At 36.0% G+C, this 22,426-nt stretch overlaps 1 protein-coding gene across 1 annotated transcript in view; it reads left to right on the forward strand.

The window, feature by feature from the left end:
• The window catches only part of LOC150104989 (electroneutral sodium bicarbonate exchanger 1-like), a 510,613-nt gene that overhangs the window by 447,104 nt on the left and 41,083 nt on the right, over window positions 1-22,426 (forward strand). Inside the window, exon 21 of the mRNA XM_090395098.1 lies at window positions 9,201-9,377. Coding sequence (XP_090251224.1) covers window positions 9,201-9,377 — 177 coding nt within the window. The remainder of the gene's footprint in view (window positions 1-9,200; window positions 9,378-22,426) is intronic.

The raw sequence follows: 22,426 nt of genomic DNA on the forward strand, positions 1-22,426 counted from the left end.
AATGGAGGCGAGAATTAAAGGTAAAAGAATTGGAGGTGTATCAAGTGTTGCTTGGGTTAGATGTTAATAAGGCTGTGGGAATGGATGATATATCACCATGTATTTTTAAAGAATGTGCAGAAGAGTTAGCCATGCCCTTGTACTGGCTATTTAATGAAAGTGTTGTAGTGGGTAAGGTTCCTAAGAAGTTTCCAATTCTGTATATCTGCAGTTGTAATCAGAGTGTTAGAAAAATTAGTTAGAAATAGAATACAGGATTCAGTTCATGAAGACAAGATTCTCTATGATGATGATCTGCATGGGTTTGTGAAGGGCAAGTCTTGTTTTAGCAGTCAGCTTATGTTTTATGATAAGGTGATGAATTGTATTGGATAAGGGAGATTCATATAGTGATATTCTTTGACTTTGCAAAAGCATGATAGATTACCATATGATAAGTTGGTGCAAGCTGCAGAGGAAAGGAATAGATAGTATATTGGTTAGATGGATTGGAGGTTTTCCTCTGAACGATACCAGCAAGTTGTATATGATGGGGCTGTGTCTCAGAAAAGGAAAGTGACCAGTGATGTGCCTCAGGGTTCTGGCCCCTACTGTTTAGCTTGTTTGTTAATGATATTTCATGTGGATTGACTGGGGATCTTCAAATGCTTGCTGATGATGCAAAGTTAGTCAGAATTATCAGGAGTAGTGCTGATGTTAATTCTCTACAGGAAGATTTGAATATACTTTTAGCTTGGTCAAATGAGTGGGGTTCCAATTTTAATGCTAATAAATACAAGGTGTTACACTTTGGGATACAGAAATATAAGACTACATACTGTATGGGTGGAGCTGTACTTCAGGAAGTGGATGACATTTGGGATCTTTGAGTGATGGTGGACAGAGGACTGAAGTTCTGAGGGTGCATCAGACTTGTTGCAAAGACTGTACATCATATTGGTGTTATGATAAAAAAGTACATTGACATGTAGGGATATAAGGAGGTAGTGGTGCATCTGGTGCATCTATAGAAGGCATTTGTCAGACCACATATGGACTATTGTACTCATATTTGGTCACCTAGTTTTCATTGTGATGTGGAAACACTACAGAGGTTCCAAAAATGAATAACCAAAGTGATATCAGAACTCTGGAGTTTTATTATGAAGAGCATTTGAGAGAATGTGGATTACAGAGGTTGGTGGTTAGGAGGAAAAGAAGGGGTAAGACAGAGACCTTCAAGTTAGTTAAGGGATTCTATCAGATTAGTACAGAAAAAATTATAAAAAGGTTGGATTTTAAGATGGGAAGAACGAGAAGCCATCCTTGGAAGTGTTATAGAGATGTGGTGAAGAAGGTAGTGAGGAGTATATTTTTTACATAGAGAGTTGTTACTGAGTGGAATGCATTGCCTGAGTGCTTTGTGAGTGCAGGTAATGTAAATAACTTCAAAGGTCATTATGATAGACATGTTGCTGGTTGAGCAGACCTCCCATGATTACCAAAGAATAATAATAATAATAATATATGTTATTATTTATTTCTGTTGATCTTTCAATAACAATTTTTAATTCATAAAGTACATAATTTGTACTTTTTTCTGGCATGAATCCTTTTTTGCTGTTCATTTATATGGCAATTAATTCTAGAAGGAGGAATTGGAAGGCCGGGATATCATTAGTGCTTGGGAAATTGTGAAGGAATATTTGTTAGCAGCAATGGTAAGCTGTATTCCACGAGTGAAGAACAGCACACAATTTGGAGTAAAGTGGATGACAAACAATATTAAAAAGGAGCTACATGCGAAAAAGAGGCTATGGAAGAGATATAAGGAGACAGGTGAAGAGAAGATGCATAAAGAATATAAGACACAGGCCAGAAGAGTGACTAGTATGGTAAGGAAGGCGAAACTGGAATATGAGAAAAGATTGGCCCTTGGATCCAAGGAAAATACTAGGGAATTTTTTAGCTATGTGGCCAGTAGGAGGAGAAATGACTGTGGAAGAATGATGTGGGATAAAAATGGGAATAGAGTAACTGATGCAGAGGACATAGTGGAATTGTTCAATGAACACTTTATTGGAATATTTCATCCTGGAGGAGTCAGTTTGAATACTAGAGGGATAGAGCAGGTTCAAGGTTTAGAGATGCAGGAGGAGAGTGTGTTCCAAATACTGAGTTCTCTGGATGTCAGTAAAGCTGTGGGACTGGATGGTATTTCACCACAAGTTTTAACAGAATGTGCTAAAGAACTGACAGCTCCTTTGACCTGGCTTTTCAATGAAAGTCTGGCTACAGGAAAGGTGCCCACGGATATCATTCCGTTGCATAAGACTCTGATCAGGGCACACTTAGACTATTGTTCTCAGATCTGGTCCCCAGGATTTGAAGGGGATAAATTAACTGTGGAAAGGGTACAAAGGCAGATAACAAAGATTGTGTCGGGACTGTACAATGTTAGTTATGAGAATCGGCTGAGGGAGTGTGGACTGCAGAGTTTGGTGGATAGAAGAAGGAGGGGTGATATGATTAATACTTTTAAACTGTTGAGAGGTGGTTACTGGGCTGACACTGGGGAGTTCTTTCACTTGGTTGAACAGCGGGAAGCAGTCATGACAAGAGGCCATCCCTAGAAGTTACGAAAGGAAACTGTGAGAAAGAGGGTGAGGAGTTGTTTCTTTGCATGGAGGATGGTTGAACCATGGAATGCATTGCCTGATGGAGTGGTGAGAGCGAGAACGGTCAATGCATTTAAGTAGTGGTATGATAGACTTTGTGTTTCCTAGGAAGGACCTCCCATGATGAGTCTTTTGACTCCATGTAGGCCTGAGTAATAATAATAATAAAAAATATTATATTTTTTATTTTCAATAGTTTTTTTGAAGCATTGGATATACTAATTGTCCTAAAATCTTTATATTCTGATAGTGCCAAATTCCATTATTCTTTTGTGGTATTGGAATGTGAGCAGATTTTATGAAGTCTTCTGGTAGTATGCCTGTATCATATATATTCTGTTATTTCTATTAAAAAATCTGTTCCTTTTTCCCATCTCTCTTTTATTAACTTAGCTGATATTCCATCACATCCCATCATTTTACCATTAGTTAGTTTTCTTTTATTGCAATTTTTTTCTTTAAGTATACCTGGATTATTTGAGTTAACACTGATCATAGGTTTGCCAGGTCAGTCATTATTTAGTTGTGTTAGGTGTTCCTTCCATCTTTGTATCTTGTCTTCTGGATTTATGGCAACATTCTCATTCTTATATTTTAACTGTTGGCTTGTTATTTTCTTTATCTAATTTCTCTACGTATATTTTTTATTTGTCTATTTAATTTTTTATATTCTTCCTTTCCTTAGGGTTATTTTTCCACGTTCTTCTTTTATCCATTAGTTCTGGTATCTCCTCTGTCATCCGTGGTTGTTTTAAATTTGCTCTTTGTTTTTCCAATACATTTTGCTTCTTTTATTTTGATCCATTTGTTAGGTCTTCTTTCTTTTCAATATACTGTGTTATATTATTCTGAAATAAAGTCTTGATGTTACTGTTATCTAATTTAGCTGTATCCCATGTGAATATTCTAAATCTGTTAGATATCTTTTTTTCTTTAACTTTATATTTATTGTGATTCTCACATGTCTGTGGTCTGATCTATGGTTGGTACTTGGCATAACTTTTACATTTGTTATTCTGTTTTTATATCTCTGATTGATCATAATTACATCTATTTGATTAGTATGCATACCATTGGGAGATCTCAGTGTACCAGGATGATCTTTGATGTGTTTGTGCCAAAAAAATTATAAATAACTATCTCCATGCATACCTTGCTTTTTCTTTTTGTTCATTAAAAGTGTTTGCAATTATCAATTTATGTTTTAAACAAAATTCAGTGCATTCAATCACCTCTTTTTTATGCCATATCCATATGGGCCTACAACAGAATTTATTCTTTCCTTTCCTATTTTGGCATTCCACTTACCTATAATGATTAACACTCTGTCTTTCACTCCTCCAATATCTTGAGCTTCTTCTATTTTCTCATAAAATTCTTCAATTTCTTCATCTTCAGATGTGGTTGGTGCATAAATCTATATAATCGTCAGTGGTTTTGGTTTTGTTTCTGTTAAAATTGATATTATTCTTTAAGATTTTCTGTTAACTAAATGTGGTTAATAATAACTAAATGTGAGAATTCCTTTTCTATAATGAATGAACCTCCCTTTCTAGACTCACTTCTTCCACTTCCTATAACTTTATATTCCTTTTCATTTGGAAGAGTAGTTAAAAATTTCATATTTCCTTTCCAGAATCTCTCTGGCAATCCAAGTATTTTAATGTCGAATCGTTCCATTTTTCTAGATACATTTGCTACTTTTCCAGGTTGATTCAATCCTCTCACATTTCATGTACCAATTTTAATACTTTATTTATATCATTTATTTCTAACTTCCCTGGTTTCTACAGTAATAATTTCTCACTTCCAGGCTGACAGATCCCTGGACAGCACAGGGGGTCCCATCAGCTCACATGGCAAATTCTCCTTACATCTCTGACCTATCATACTTAAACTTAAACATTGGCGCTAGTACTGTAACTGGGCTCCAAGAACCAGTTACAGTGTCCACAATTAAGGTGCAACAAGTACCTGGGAAGAGAAGTCAGACTCCCACTGCTTAATGTAATAAATTCACCAGTAGAGGAAGGATTCACTCCCAGCCCTTGATCACTCTCATAGCTTCAGAGGGAAAAATGAAGAGTAATGAAAGAGAAGTGAGAAAGAAGAGTTAGGACTAACCTACAGATGATAGCAAGGTTTCTGTTATCTGAAATAAGGTATTCCAGCATCAGGTTCCTCGTGGTTGCCATTCCCACACTCACCAGGTATGTCCCCGAGTGGAAAATATTAACAAAATTAATCATGGCGTGAGATGTAATATGCTTAATATGTTTTTATTATCCCTCTACAAAATGAAGACTTAATTTCCCAGTAAAGAAGACAGATAAAACTTTGGGACTGAATTCAAGAGGCTTAATTCAATCACAGCATAAAACTAAGACATTTCAGAATGTTAATGAAAAAGATGTTTAAAAAGTTTGTTAAACTGTACCAGTTTGTGAAGTTTGCTAAAGGTTTTTGTGAACATTGCTAAAAATCATAAGCAATCACTGACTTCTTTTATCATATTTTACCTAAATTAGTATATCTAAAATTTTTATTCTTCATATTTTCTGCATAATTTGTGATGGAGAAGTGAAGTGGATAGTTTTCTTGGCTTAATATCAACCCCCACTTGCAAAAGGTTGCACAAAGTGCATTTGGCAAGCAGTTAAGTGGAAAGCAGAAATCTAGTAGGAGGATAGTAGGAATCTGAAAGCAGGTTGATGTGTTTGTTCAACATTTGTAGTTTTTAGAGAAGACAGCATAAAGAAAGAAAAATAAAATAAAAATTTCTCAAGATATCATGAGAAAAGAAGAAATTTTAGTTCAGTAGGTCTGAAACTGGATAATAAATTGATGTTAACCAGAAGTTACTCGTGTTCTTACAGTATTATTATAAATTAATAGTGGAGGTGATGTTGGCGAGATCATTTGATCATTGTGCAGTAAAACATTGTAAAAAACATATAGTATGGGAACAAGGTGGAAGTAGCACATCTATGAGTGAGCAATTGAAGTAAATCTCTAGTACAGTCGCCATCAGTTATTCTTACATTTTTTTCAGTGCAGCTGCCATATTCTTTGAGCTTTGTTTTACTTTTGAACATAGTGACTATTTAACAAACTGAAGACAACTGTGCATTTTTGATTAACAGAAATATTTTACTCTTTGGTAGTAGATTTCAATTTTTCTTAATCTTATACCGCTGGGGAAAGTGTTTTTAGATGGAAGTACAGTGCGCAATGCAAGCAAGAGATCAGAAGTAAGAGATGAAGTGAAAGATGAGGAGAGTAGTATTGAAGAGATACAATTGCTTGACAGTGGAAACAGTAGTAGTGTGAGAGATAAAGAGAAAATGAGAACGAGAATGCAAGAGGAACAAGAAAAGAAGTGGGGGGGAGCCTGGGTGGACAGGATGACATGCATAGGGAGAGTGGATGTTGAAAGTAGCAGTGAATGTGTATGGAGATGGAGTGTGTTGCGATGTGGGTGGGGAAGTTGAGATTGAGCAGATATATGCCGTAAGCGATGATACAGGTGATTGGGGAAATCATACCCAACGTGGCTTGGATAGGACTTGTTATAGACCTAAAAATGAACTGCTGTGTTTTGCCAGAAGAATCAGAAATAAGAGAGACAAAATGGTTTCACTGATTGAGTTTATTCACCTCAGAATCATTGGAATAAGTGAAACATGGTTGAATGAAGATGATATCCTAGGGAATAGAAATGGAAGGATATGGTATTTTTTGAGAGGATAGAATGAACAAAAAGGGAGGGGAGGGTGCTGTTGATGATAACAGGGGAATTTATGTCTACATAAGGTAGACATGAAAGAGAGAAATAGTGGCAATGATTATGAGGCAGTGTGGTGTAAAGTGGAGGTTGACAGAAAGACATATTTAGTTCAATGTTGCTATAGACCAGGAAATGTGGAGGGTGGTGGTGAAGAAATGTATAAACAACTTGGATTAGTGAAGGAAGGGTAGTTATTATGGGTGATTTTAATTATGGCAGTATAGATTGGAATGGAGAAATAGCATTTGCAAATAAGAAAAATGAATTTCTCAAGTTCTTGAGAGATAACTATCTCAGGCAGTATGTAAAGGAGGGCATGTGAGGATTGAGAGTTTTTGATCTGATCATTTCATCAGAGGATGTAATTGTGAGTGGGGTTTCACACTTTCCTGCACAGTTAGTGAGAGTAATCATGAAGTGATCACCTGGGTTGTGGCTAGCCATATGTAGACTTCTGTGAGGAAAGGATATATGTGGAACTGCAAGGCTGGTGATTATGACAAGCTTAGGAGACAGCTTGGAAATATAGCATGGAATGAGAAGTTGAGCAGTAAGGAAATAAATGCTGCTTGGGAACTGACAAAGAAATACATAACAGCATCCATGTGAATGTATTCCGAAGGCCAAAAGGCTGAATAAGGTTGGTGTAAAATGGATGAATGAGAGCTTATGAAGAAAAAGGTACTTTGGAGACAGTACAAGATGAATAATGGTAATAATCAGTTACATGAAGAGTATAAAGAACAAGCTATAAGAGTGACTCAGTTTTTAAGGAAAACAAAAGTGCTGTATGAGCAGAAATTGGCAAATTAGGGGAAGAAAAACTCTAGAGAGTTTTTTTAGATATGTGGTAAGTAGAGGGAAGAATGATTATGGTAAGATGATGTTAATGGATGAAAATGGTAGAATGGTAACTGCTGCAGAAGACGTTAAGGTATTCAGTGATCAATTTATAATGCTGGTTCATCCTGATCAGGGTGGAATCATGAGGAATTTAAGTGTAGAGGACATAGGAGAGGATGGCTTAATTGTGAGTGAGCAAGAGGTATTTGAGAAAATAAATAACCTTGATGTCAATAAGGCAATAGGATTTGATGACATATCACCACGTGTCTTAAGGGAATGTTTCAGGGAATTTGCCATAGGATTGGCATGACTGTTTAATAAGAGTCTTACAACAGCATAGGTTCCAAGGAAGTGGAAAGATGATAAATTGCTCCACTGCATAAAAATGGTGATAAGGCTGTGGCTACAAATTATAGGCCAATCTGTATATCTGGAGTTGGTGTGAAGGTACTATAGAGATTGGTGAAAAGTAGGATACAGAAATGGGTATCAGCATGGGTTTGTTAAAGGGAGATCATGTTTTACTAACTTACTTATGTACTATAACAAGGTATACCTTGGACTGGAGAGATGCATATATAGTGGTGTACTGGGATTTGCAAAAGCTTTTGATAGACTGCCACACAACAAGCTGTTAAATAAACTGAAACAGATGGGGTTGGATAATAGACTTCTGAGTTGGGTCAGTGACTGGCTGTCAGATAGGTATCAGAAAGCTGTATGTGGGGATGCTGCAGGGGTAGTTTTGGGACCATTGTTGTTCACATTGTATATTAATGATATCGAGATGAGTTTAAATAGTGATATGCAGCTGTTTGCAGATGATGCAAATATGGAGAGAGCAATGCAGAGTCAAGCAGATATTATGGTCTTACAGGAGGACTTGAATAGATTGCATGAATGGGCAGTAAGTGGAACTATCAGTTCATTGTTGCAAAGTGTAAGGTTTTGAAATATGATAAGCAATGATGGGATGCAGGAGATGAGAGATCTGGGAGTGGTGGCAGACAAGGACCTAAAATCAGCAGCCACATTGCACAAGTTGTGAAGATGTCACATCAGATAATTGCAATGATGCTGAGGACCCAGATATGCAGAAATAAAGAGGTTATAATGGCATTGTATATGGCCTTGATTAGGCCTCATATGGATTATTGTGCACAGATTTGGTCACCAGGTTTTCATGGTGACAATGATATGTTAGAAAAGGTCCAGAGAAGATTCACAAAGGTGGTTTGGAATGTGGAGTATGACGACATATTGAGAGCATGTAAACTGCAAAGCCTCATGAATAGGAGGAAGAGGGGGGAGGGGATTGAGACATATAAGCTTAAGCTAGTTGGGGTTGCTATCAGGTCGACATAGAAGAGATTTTTCATAGAATGGGGGGGGGGAGTAGAACAAAAGGCTATCACTGAAACTGTATAAGGAGGGTGTGAACGAAGGAGTAAGGAATAGGTTCTTTGCATAGAGAGAGTGGTTGGTGAGTCGAGTGCATTGCCTGAGTGATTGTGAATGTAGACACATTGAATCAGTTTAAGGTATGGCTGGATGAGCATTGTGTGCGATAGTGTGTACCTCCCATGATGAGTCTCTGACCCCATAGAAGTGGGATGGTTATAATAAGAAGAAGAAGAAGAAAAAGAATATCCATTTGAATAAATATACTTAATGAAGAAAAGAGCTTAAAAAGGCTTCTGCTTAATATTCAACTTTATATTAAAAGGCAAGATAATATATATCCATATGTTTTATTTCCTAAGTGAGTGAACAACATTTACATTTGGAACTGTTAATTGTTTGTCTGCTAGTTAAAAATAAGTTTATCTCATATGTTTAAAAATGTATTCATTATGCTTTTTGATATCACTGAGATTTCTATATGTATAGTAGATTTTTATATTTTACAGCTTGTTGATCGTGTGCTTATTATTCTGATGCCTCAAAAATATCAGCCAGATTACATATTTCTCAGGCACATTCCCATATGGAGAATTCATTTATATACATCTTTTCAAGTTCTTTGTTTAGGCCTTCTGTGGTTTCTTAAATCGAATAAATATACAGCAATATTATTTCCTCTTGTGGTAAGTATTGTTTTTATAGAAATTTGAATAAAAAGTAGAAAGACATTATGAACAAAAAAGAAAGAGATATAACTATTTGCTATATCTCTTTCTTATGTAGTGATGCATAAGCTGGAAGAATTAGGAAAATTACTGATATTATTGTCACTTAATCATCATTCAATTCCTGATATGTACCCTTAATGATTATATAGGATACTAGGATAGTGCTATGATTAAGTTTACATTATTATTATTACATTATTAGCCTCCTATTATGAACAGTTTTCCTCCACATTGGTCTGTTGTCAGGACTCCAGTATTGTCATATCTTTTATGTCAGTCTTATAGGCAATGAACTGCTGTTCGGACTGCTTCAATGTGCCTAGATCTTAATCTTCCCTTGAGTCTTTTTTACTATCTTGGCATCAAACACCTGTTTTGGAACATAGATTAGCTCTGCTCACACATTCTTGAATGCTAACAATGTCAGGTTCGTTCCTAATATTTTTATTTTTAATATGATTCTGACTTTGGTACCATCTTTTCATTCTCAAAACTCATATATAGGAGTTCTTAAGAGTCATGACTGGATAATCACATGGCCTTTTTCGGAATGTAGAGAACTGACCTGGGCTTCTGACCTGATGTCCAATCCTCACCTTCTCATGATGCACCCTGTTATGTCTATCTGGATACTGAACAAACAAGGATATGCAGGTAATTTGGAATTTAGCTGACTAAATTGTTCGCTTATTGGTGTATCATAACTCAAAAATGATGGTACAACCTGGTAGAATTTCATGCCAGCTGGGACATTGTCCAGTTAAAAAAGGTCCCCGTTGTTTTCATTAAAGAACCAGGATGAACAGCGAAAAATCAGCTACTGGAACAAACCCCAACTCAACATCAGCAGAAATCAAGATTAGCACCATTAACATAAGAAGCATCAATCGAAAAGAAATGGAGCTAGCAGAAGAATTGGATAAGTACCAGATTGACATAATAAGTGTTACCGAAACAAAGAATAAAAAAAAAACAGGTGAGATCTTTCTGAGGAACAGTCTAACAGATAAGCTTAGGTGTTGATTCATGACTTATTACAATTCATGACTTATTTTTATTAACACCAAACGAATTATTTTATAAAAAGATATTTTATTAACTTGCTTATATTTTGCTGAATTTCAAATCAGCATCATCAGAGCACAACATAGCATGTATATGAGATAGTGAGTAAATGAAACAATAACATTGTAATAGACAAAAGAACTAAAGTCCTATTTTGGTGTCCTCTCTAATGTTGTAAAAAATAAAAAATAAAAATTTCAGCTATGTGGGAGTTGCTCTTAAGATAACAGTCTCCCAAATTTTTGGCAAATTAATGCATCCATATTTGTTCAGGTTAGGAAAATTCTTCGTAGCCATGGCTAACTCAAAAAATAATCTTTCGGATCTATAACGACTTCTAAATAGCACACACATTTCTTCCATCTAATTCTGTATGAAAGGATGTCCAAAGCATGGTCTGCCAGTCTTGACCTCCCATAATAATGGTAGCGAATGCAAATTATTATGTTCTTCCAGGCAGATGTTAACAGATCTTCCTGTCTGCCCATAGTAGCCAGGTCAGAGTCATGAGGAACTTCATACACTCCAGGGTGTGATAGAGGGTAAAAGTTTATCATTAGGTAAGCAGATCAGAGTTGTTAAATTAACATGAGGTTTGTTTGGGTAGGTGATAAATGCATCCAAAGTGTCTTGTCCATGGGGCCAAATAGCAAACACATGATCAACATAGAAGTGTCTATTAGTGGTACATTGGTAAATAAAGAGGTGAGATCAAAACTAACCATCATGTCTGAATTTTTAAGGCTATGATTTTTAACTAATGATTTGAAATGGACTGATTTTTTTTTTTTTTTTTACAAAAGTAGAAGAGTTGCCAGTAGGGGGGGGGGGGGAAGAGACTTGGCTAACTGTCAGGCAAGTTTATAAATGGGACTATCCATGCTATTGACTATAGAGGGATATTAGATTTGACGATTTTTGGTAATCCATAAATGCAGGGTGGTTTAACATGAACCGGTTTTAATTTTTTTGCTGATTTCTTTGGGCCAGGAAGTCACGTTTTTCAATGATTTGGAGACTTTTTTCCTTTGAGACATAGTGGGGTCTTGATCTATAATTTGGTACGCAAAACTGTCACAGATCAGAGTTGTTAATTTAACATGCGGTTTCTTTAGGTAGTGACAAATGCATCCAAAGTGTCTTGTCCATGGGGCCAAATGGCAAACACATGATCAACATAGAAGTGTCTATTAGTGGTACATTGGTAAATAAAGAGGTGAGATAAGATTAGGTACTGTTTGTAGATTTATAGATCGTAGTGTTTGTAGAGAGCTCCTGAACAGATGTGTTATTTAAAGTAATAATTAGTAAATTTACTTGAATCTTATGTAGTATTATTTACTTTTCATATCTTAGTGTGTCTGGGTGATTTTTGTGAGTTTTCTGAGTTTCCAATTAGTAATTTGATAGATACAATTATTTGTGCACATGGTGCCAATAAGGAGGAATATGAATACAATGGCATCCAGGTCGCCATCTTTGTCTAAAACTTTTAATTTAAAGGATTTTATTCAGTGTACTGTTTGTGAAATGTATGCTTTCAGGAGAGCGGTTGGAGTCTGGTTAGACAACGATAGTGGAGTGAATGTGTGCAGAAAGTGTAAGGAATGTGAGGATTTAAAGAGTGTTTCAGGTTGTGAGAGTGATATCGTTGTTGAAAGTGAGAATGTAGAAAATAGTGATGTGCGAGGTATGAATAGTGATATTTGTGAGGTAGTACCAGATAGCTGCGAGAGTGGCATTGAAAGTGAGAATGAAGGTAAACATACAGAACGAATGAATGAATTAACATATAATAAAAATGATGAGACAGATGCAGTGAGTGAGATCGCATGGTTACACAGAGCGATACGCGTTGGCAAAAATGTTTACCGAGCATACCAACTAATAAACGGCAAAAGTATGATAAGCAAAATAAGAGTATGATAGTAAGTTTAAACAAAATAAAAGAGCGAGTGTTGTACAGAGATTCTTTAGTAAGAGGTGTGATGATAGATGAGAGTTTAACAAAATTGTACAACCTGGTGCGAACATTAAGGATGTAAGCGAGTCAGTTAGAATGCAAAAACAGAGGGTGAAAGAATTGAGTAGTAGCAGGAACAAATGATTTGAAAGGAGACAAAATGGCTATGCGAGAGGATTTGAAGGAATTACTTGAGGTAGCAAAAGAGAAGAGTGAGAGAATTAGGATGGTTGCCACGGTATGACAGTGAAGAGTATAGGATGGCCAAAATTGCTAATGACTTTATGCACGGATTATGCAGAAGAAGTGGTGTGGAATTTGTGGATGTGTCGAGTGAGTTTGATGGGCAAAAGGATTTATATAAGATGAATGGTTTACATTTCAATGGATTTGGTGTACAACAAAGACTTGAAAAGGTGTTGTTGAATGAAGTGGAAGTGGATGTGCAGAATCAGGGAAACTTGAGTTATTAAGGGGGGGGGTAGATAAATAGACTTTAGAGGGACAGCTGAGTGTATGAACGTGTGTAATATGCCCGAGTGAGTATGAAGGACAACACACATCAGAATGGGATAGTTAGTATAAGGCATCAAAATAGGGATGGGACAAATGGGCTTCTGCAATTCATGTATACTAATGCCAGAAGTATTAGGAACAAGAAGGAAGAATTTTTGGCCCTTGGTTGGCACTTCCAGGCCACAGTTTATTGGCATTAGTGAAACATGGCTGACAGAAGATGATATAGCTAGTGGGATTGAATGTGAGGGGGTAGGGTGTGTTCAGGAGTGACAGTGAGAATAAAATGGGGGGGGAGTGTTATTGATGATAGCTGATGAGCTACAGCCAAGGAGAATAAAAGTGGAACTGCTGGATAAAGAAAATAGAACATTTGAGGCTATTTGGTGTGAGATTGAGGCTAGCAGAACAAAATATACAGTTGTGTGCTGCTATAGACCAGGTGATGGAATAGATGGTCAATATAGTATGCATAAGCAAATAGAAGAAATGAGTGGAAGGAGGGTAATTATTATGGGATATTTCAACTATGGTAACATTGATTGGAAGGAGGAGAGGACACATGGGAGGAAGGAATTGGATTTTATGCGGTTATTAAGGGATAACTATCAGCGACAGCATGTGGTGGAAAATACTAGGGGTCAGAGATTGCTTGACCTAGTAATTGCATCTGAGAATTTGGCTGTAACAAATATGACCAAGTTGCCACCAATTGGTGAGAGTGATCATATAGGGTCTTGACTTGGGAGGTGGCTAAAGGTGTAGAATTTACAATTACGACAGGGTACATGTGAAATTATCGGGCTGGTAAGTATGACAAGTTTAGGAGTTTGATTGGTTCAGTGCCATGGCATGTAAAACTGCAAGGGCTAGATGTTGATAGTGCATGGGAGGCGGTTAGGAAGTGTTTGCATGAGGCAATGGCTGACTGTATACCTAGAGTCCGAATAATAAATCAAGTAGGGGTTAAATGGATGAATAACACCATTAAGCTTGAGCTGCAAAAAAAGAAACAACTATGGAGAGAATTTAAGGAGAAAGGTGACCAGCAGGCACATGAATAGTATAAAGCACAGGCCAAAAGGGTAACGAGTATGGTAAGAAAAGCAAAAGCGGATTATGAAAGAACATTAGACATGCAGGCTAAAGAGAATCCCAAACAGTTTTTTCAGTATGTTGCAAGTAAAAGAAAAAATGTATATGGCAGAATGATTTTAAAGAATGCCGATGGTAGGGATGTAACCGAATCAGTTGATATAGTTGAATTACTGAGCGAGCACTTTGCAAGAGTATATCATCCAGGTGGTGACATTGCAGAAATGGAAGAATCAACAGCTTATACAGGAATTGTGTTGAATGAAGTGGGGGTGAATAGTCTATTTCAAAACCTCAATGTCAATACATCTGTGAGATTGGATGGTATACCAGCTAATGTCGTACGTGAAGCGGCTAAAGAATTGTCAGCGCCCTTGCATTTTGTCTTGGATCTCGGTTAGTCCCGGGGGGGGGGGGAATAGTTCCACTGCATAAAGGAGGTTCCGAGACTGCTGTTGTAAATTACCGACCGATCAGGAATCGTTGTCAAGGTCTTGGAGAAAATAGTCAAGAGAAAAATACAGGATTGGATAGATGAAAATGGGATACTGTATGGGACGGCATGGTTTTGTGAAGGGTAGATCATGCCTCAGTAACTTGCTCACGTTTTATAACACAGTGACTGCTGAACTGGATAAGGGTAATGGGTTTACAGTGATTCTACTGGACCTTGCTAAGGCCTTTGACAGGATACCACATGGAATTCTAATCAGTAAACTGTAGCATATGGGGATGGATAGGAGGGCGGTTGATGGAGAGATATCAGAGAGTGGTTTATTCAGGAGTAGAGTCCAAAAGACGGCCTGTAACTAGTGGTGTGCCGCAGGGTTCTGTTCTGGACCACTACTTTTCAATTTGTTCATTAACGATATAGGAAAGGATCTGAGAGGAAGTGTTCATTTGTTTGCTAATGATGCAAAGTTGGGTAGATCAATAGTGAGTGCACAGGATGTCAAAATTTTGCTAGAAGATTTGGATAGTTTGGAGGACTGGGCTAAGGAGAATGGATGTCAATTTAATGTGGCAAAGTGTAAGGTTATGCATTTTGGGGTGAAAAGAATAGCAGCAGTATATCGCATTGGTGGAACCGTAATCCAGGAGATTGATGAGGCCAGGGATTTGGGAGTGTTGGTGGATAGGGAATTGAAGTTTAGGGGGCACATTGCAAAAGTGGCTAAATCAGCTCATCAAATCACTTGGTTGCTGAAAGATACTTTAACAAGCAGAGACAAACAGGCTATTGTTTGTTTCTGGGGTTTCTTTTTGATGGAGAGGATCCAGAGACGAGTGACCAAGATGATAGCAGGTCTATGGAATGAACCTTATGAGAACTGGTTGAAGATTTGCGGGTTGCAGAAATTGGTTAGGTGGAAGAGGGGGTGATATGATTGAGACATTCAAATTACTGAAGGATTTCTATAAGATTAATTCAGAAGATAATTTTGAGAATAGGACTGGTGGTGGGAGGACTAGGGGCCATACATGGAAGCCCTTGGCAAGAATGTGATTAGCAAGGGTGTTAGAGCTAGGTTTTTTTACTTGGATTGTGGTGAATGAGTGGAATATGCTGCCAGATTATTCCACTATTGTGGGTGCCATGACTGTGAATGAGTTCAAGGTGAGGTATGATAGATACTGTGTGAATGTCAAATAGTTGTTCTTGACATGATGTTAGAGCCTCCCTCGATGAGTCTATGGACTCCTTGGAGTTGCCCGTAATAATAATAATAAGAGATCTTGATTTTTTTTGGTATAATCCTCTTGATCTATAATAACTGTTGCATATCCCTTATCAGCTTTTGTAATAACAATATTTTTATTCTTATACAACTTTTTGATGGCAGCTATTTCATTATGTGGTATATTACTTTTTGGTGGTTTAGCCTTGTTTAGGATGCTGGCTATATCTAAATGCACAATATTAGCCCATTGCATTTGGAAGAGCATAGATGCCCTGTTTTGTTGAGCAACAAATACAAGATGTTATATTCAGGTAATAAAAATCAGGGAAAGAAGGAGTAGCTATAATACTAAACACTAAATTTGAGGATAATCTTCTTGAATGACAGGCAATATCAAGTATAGTGATGTGAGCTAATATAAGAATGGGCAACTGGACAATGAAACTCATTTGTGCTTATGAAAGAAGGTTCTACTAAAGAAGTGGAGGAATTTTTTGAGGCATTAGAGAAGGCAGCTGACACGTTGAAAAAGGAAAAGTTGGCCTTATTGGAGATCTAAACAGCAGAATAGGAAATGATTACCAGACATAAGAATGTTTTTGGAAAAAAGAGCAAAGCTAATAATAATGGTAAGTACTTGTGAGATTTCTTCTGGGGACTAGTTATTATTAACTAGTCCCCATGGACTAGTTATTATTAACACCATGTTCGAACATAAAAATTTGCACAAATTCACATGGAGAAAAGATGCAAGGAATAAGAAAAGTCTCGTTGACTATGTTATTTTGAGTAATGTTTTCTCACTGGTTCACGTCACAAAATTATACAGAGGATTTGAAATAGGAAGTGATACCATTTATAGATAGGATAAAATTGAACTTCATATTGAAAGGAAGGGTATGTAAGAAAGTTGTGAAACAATGAAAGTTGAACAGCTATCAAATACACAAACATTAGTCAAGAAAAACTGAAGCAGTTTGAAAATAAGAACCAGACCTTGGAGATACAGTGCCAAATCCTAAAGAAACTTTGATTGATTCAGCCAGAAAGGCATATGGTGAGTTAATCTGCAAAGATAGAAAAATCAGAACTCGGTGGACTCAGGAAGTTAAAGTGGCAGTCAAGAAAGGAAGAAATCATATCGAAAGTTCCTGGTAAATAAGTCAGCTTGTACTCTTAGGGAATACATAGAAAAATTATTATTTATTATTATTATGTGAGAGTCCAAGGACTCATCGTGGGAGAGCACTCTACTCTACTTTGCTAAATACATCTCAACCTTTTCACTGCTAGTTAATTCTCCTACTACAACACTACTGCCAATCACCAACAACAGTATTTTTTGTCTATAAATTGCATGGTGTTCTGAAGGCCAATTTGTCTGTATGTGGAATGAAAAACCCAACTTTCTGTGAGAAAAAAAACTCTGTTACTCCCCCACATATGAGATCGGCTGTAAGAAAGTGAAGCACTGTGTAAAAGTAGCTAAACAAAAGTCATGGAAAGACTGGTAAGAACATAGAAAATAAATATCAGGAAGGTGTCAAAATATTCTGGAAGCTATTAAAAAAGATTAGAAATGGAGATAAGAGTACTGTAAAAAGAATTAGAATGATAAAGGGACATGAAAACTGAAGATAAAGATATTCTTGATGCATGAAGTAATTATTTTGAAACATTGCTAAATGAAACAAGCAGTGACAGCATGGTGGTAGAAAACACTCAACAGGATTGCCATCTAGAATATATATCTGTACTTGAAGTAGAAAAAGTATCACAAACCAGAAACTAAAATATGGAGGTATAAAAGTTTTACAGTGGCTACACTGCATAATTCAGAAAGCCTGGTCAGAAGGTCGAATTCCAGATGATTGGTATAGAGCGCTCATAAAACGCATCTATAAAAAAAGAGAATAAAGCTAAATGTAAGAGTTACAGAAGAATTTTTCTACTGAGTATTCCTTGTAAGATTTATGCAAATATTCTTGAGAAATGGTTAAGTAAAATTGTGGAGGAGAAGCCTGAAAAGAATAAGCTGGTTAGGATCAGATTTTCACTTTAAAACAAATAGTTAAGAAATCATGGGAATATAACAAGGATCTGGATTTAAATTTTGTAGATCTGGGAAAGGCGTATGACAAGGTGCCAAGAGGAAAGTTGTTCAAAACACTCCAGTTACATGGTGTAAATGAGACATTATATCAAGCGATACATGGTCTCTATTTCAGTTGTAAATCAGCAGTTAGAATTGACAAAGGTACAGAAAGATGGTTTGATGTTAAGTCAGATGTGCAAAAAGGGTGCACATTATCTTGACTGTTATTCATCATCTATATGGGTCACATTATAAATGGAAAGTGGTATTAAACTTAATATCAAAATTGGAGATGTTAATCAGCTCTGCTTTATTCAGATGATGCTATACTCCTAAATAAATTCAGGACAAGTCTGCAGGATTACTTGATCAAATTGAATAACTGTTGTAATAAATTTGGTATGAAAATCAGTGTTAAAAAGACAAAGACAGTGAAAATAGGCAGAAATATTGAAAGCATCAACTGCATCCTGAATGGAGACCCTATAGAACAAGTAAAACATTTCAGCTATTTAAGCACAATTTTTAGTGAAGATGGAAAATTAAATTTGGAAATAGATAGCAGAATTAATAAAGCTGGTATGGTAGGAAGTCAACTGAATAAATTTATATGGAATAAGAGAAAGAGATTAGTCAAAACACCAAAATAGCTATATACAAGGCAGTGTTCAATCCAATTTTAAATTATGGATCTGAGAGCTGGGTTAGAAATAAAACTTTTGATCAAAGACTGGATACCACATATATGAGAGATGGAGAAAGATTAGGGGACTGAACAGATGCATCAATGGTAGTATCATATTAAAAATGAGAATATTAGGAAATAACTTTATATTGTTAGCTTTCAGGAGTATGTTAGCAGAGCTAATCTCAGGTGATAATAGCCACATAAACAGAATGGGAGAGGAAAGATTAGCTAAACAAGTGTTCTTTTCCAGGATGGCAAGAGGAAGACCAAGATGTAGGTGTACTGATACAGTAAAAAATGCCTTAGAAGAAATATAAGATCTGATAATATTGCAATGTTGACAGATAACAGGCGCTAATCTGAAGGAAAATTGTAGAGATAGGAAGTTTAGCAATAATGTAACTTTTCATGTAGTACTATCATAAGATCCTGTACACCCACTGAAGGTATATGTCAAAAATTTAATGATGATAATCTGGAGGAAAATTGTAGATAGGAAGTTAGTAATAATGTAACTTTTCATGTAGTACTATCTTATGATAGTACTACATGAAAAGTTACATTATTACTAACTTCCTATCTACATAATACTACATGAAAAGTTACATTATTATTAACTTCCTATCTACAATTTTCCTCTAGATTAGTCTGTTATCTGTCAACATTACAATATTATCAGATCTTATATTTCTTCTAAGGCATTTTTTACTGTATCAATATACATCTTGGTCTTCCTTTAGGTCTTTTCCTTGCCATCCTGGAAAAGAACACTTGTTTAGTGTTCTTTTTTGATGATGATGATCTCATATTTATTATCTGTAGTGTTTGATACTGCCTTATTTCTAACACAAGTTCAAATTGACTTGAAAACTGTCTTCTGCTAAATCATAAATCATCATGAAGTGACACCCATCAAAACAAAATGACGGTTGTCAATTCACGCCATTTCATTTGGTATGTCAGTTTGAAAAGAGCTGAGTTCAAAATCCTGTCTAAGATACAAAGAATAGTTTTTTCTCTCCCTGCAAAATTATAATCAGCAGGAATTTGCACTCATGGAGATAGGATAGTTGTAGTATGCAGATAGGCTTAAGTGCCTTCTCATACTACAACTATCCTCTCTATGCTAAAAATAGAATAAAAACACTGAAAATCACTATAAACACTATTGAAGTCAGCCTATAATAGGGTGACCAGATGTCCCTGTTTTAATGGAATTGTCCCCTTTTTTAGACTAAAAACTAAAAAGACTTTTTAGAATAAAAAGAGACAATTAGTGTCCCGTTATATTAACTTTAGTCCTATTTTGTCCCTTTTTTGAATTTGTGGTATGACTTCATTCTTGTATGTTCGAATATGGAAAGGATAATGTCTCTACTGGTGACATGTGATAGCTTGAGATCGAAAACATGATTATCAACCTTTATGAACGCACTCTCTCTGCAATAGGACGAAAATGCTGCGACTAGTAGCAGCACCACTGCATCTGGGTGGTAACAAAGTTACTTTGTCTACCATACCATAGTTTTGTACTTCTTATGCCGGTCTGTTAGTAATTGTGAAAGTTAAAGCGAGTATATATTTCATCCAGATTTTATCATGCCGAAAAGGAAGTGTAGTTTTACTGGGGATTTAAAAGAAGAATATCCCTTCTTGAAAGACAATGAAACAACAAACAAGTTGCAATGTACTGTGTGTTGTTTGGTTTTTTTCAATTGAACATGGAGGCTGTTCTGATATAAAACAGCATTTGATGAAGCAAAAACATAAATTGACAGCCACTGCTCGCAGTTCAAGTCAAGATGTCACATCATTTTTCATGAAAAATTCAAAAGGGAAATTAACTGACGGAAGTAAATGTCTTGCAGCTCAAGAAAATTTGTTTGTGTTTCATGCAGCTAAACATAACCTTTTTTTGAGGTCAATGGACTGCACCTCTGCAATAGTGAGAAATTTATTTCAAAGGAAATTTACATGTGGTAAAACAAAGTGCCACTCAATTTTAGTGAATGTCCTGGCACCTTATGCAATGCAAGAAATAGCAATTGAATTGAAACAAGCCAAATATGTGTCAGTTATGGTAGACACATCAAACCACAGAGATTTGAAGTTGGTGCCTGTCCTTGTTAGGTACTTCATCCCAAATAAAGGCATTCAGATTAAAGTGATAGATTTTCAGAACATAACAGGAGAAACTGCAGAACTGCTTGCAAATCATATATTTGGATATTTAACTGCAGAAAATGCAATAAAATTATTGCATTTTCTGCAGATAAAGGCAACACCAACTTCGGTGGATACAAACGAGGTGGTTCCAACAATGTATTTTCAACACTCAACAAAGGGTTAAAAATGAACATTTGTGCTATTGGCTTTGCTGCTCATGTTGTTCGTAATGGTGTACAGACAAGTGCTGATATTTTGCTTATCGATATTGAAACAATTGTAAATAAAATATTTCAGTATTTACACCGTGAGAGTAGAGGTATTGAAAAATTTCTGGACATTTACAGAAACTGAATACGAGCATGTTCTGGTAGTGCAAACAAGATGATTATCATTACTACAAGCTGTGAATAGGATTATTAACATATATGTTGGACTCAGGTCTTACTTTTTGCCAGCTGAAAATATCCTCAGCAACAACAACGAAAATAGAAAGTGAAAATATTTTGGCAACTGAAGTGGTAGAATCGGAATTGCTCAGGCAGAAAATTACAAATAGGAAAGCTGAGAACTTTCGAACATTTAAAATGTCATCAATTATTTCAGAGTTAAAAGATGAGGATATCTTTAATGAAAAAGAATTTTTAGACACTACAAATTTATTTTATGATACTTTCCTTGAATATTTAAGCAAATGGATTTATCATATCCAGATATTTTAAGCATTTTACTGGATTAAGTTGTAAACTCCACTAACTTGGGCTGAAGTTGCAAGCAGCCTAAAAGCAATCAGTGATGTTGACAGCAAAATATTCAATATTGTTGATGAAGATGAATTGTTTGATGAAGTCAGCCATATAAATAATGTCGTGAACTCCAAGATGAAAGAATGGAAGGACACAAATGCTGAAGTGGACAAAAAGTGATGTGATGTGTTTAAGGTGCTCCGAGAAAAAACATCCACTACAAAAAAACATGCTGCTAGTTGTTGCGTTTGTTATGGCAATCGCAGGAACAAACAGCTGTAGAGAGAATTTTTTCTCTCATGAGTTCTTTGTGATCTGATGAAAAGAACCACTTCAACACCAAGACTGTGAAAGCAATAATTGTGATCAAGACACACTTTGACATTTCATGTATTGACTTTTATGAGTGCATCTTGAAAGAACCTACACTTTTGGATGAAATAATGTCTTCATATAAATATAATAATAATGATAATGCTAATACTCCATAATTATAATGCACACTTTAGTCCTGTGTAATTATAATTATATGTTATTCCATTTTTATGTAGAATATACCAGAAATGTTCCTTTTTTTAATTGCTGAAAAATTCAAAATATCCCTTTTTTTTTTGTTTTTAAAATCTGTTCACCCTAGCCTATAATTATTATTATTATTATATGACACCGAGTCCAAAGACTCATTGAGGGAGGATGCCCACTCTACAATTCTCCATTTCTTTCACTTAATTCACCAACGACAGCGAACCCACCACTACTACCATCATCGATATCAACGGCATCTAGAACCTTTTTGTCTAGAACCTACAATCACCCATAGAGGGTGCGCCACCTAGATAGGACTTTAGAGTCACCCATGTGTTTAGCTTGTGTATTGTGTTGTATTTGTGTGCATGTTACATTAATTTTTTTGTAATCCCTTAAAATATATCAGTGACTAAGACAGAATATTGGAAGTATTAAAATCAGTTTTAATCCTTTCTGAGTG

The sequence above is a fragment of the Typopeltis vanoorti genome, chromosome 7 (genome assembly GCF_054136105.1).
Source record: "Typopeltis vanoorti isolate ZY-2024b chromosome 7, IOZ_Tvanoo_1.0, whole genome shotgun sequence".
Classification (NCBI taxonomy): domain Eukaryota; kingdom Metazoa; phylum Arthropoda; class Arachnida; order Uropygi; family Thelyphonidae; genus Typopeltis; species Typopeltis vanoorti.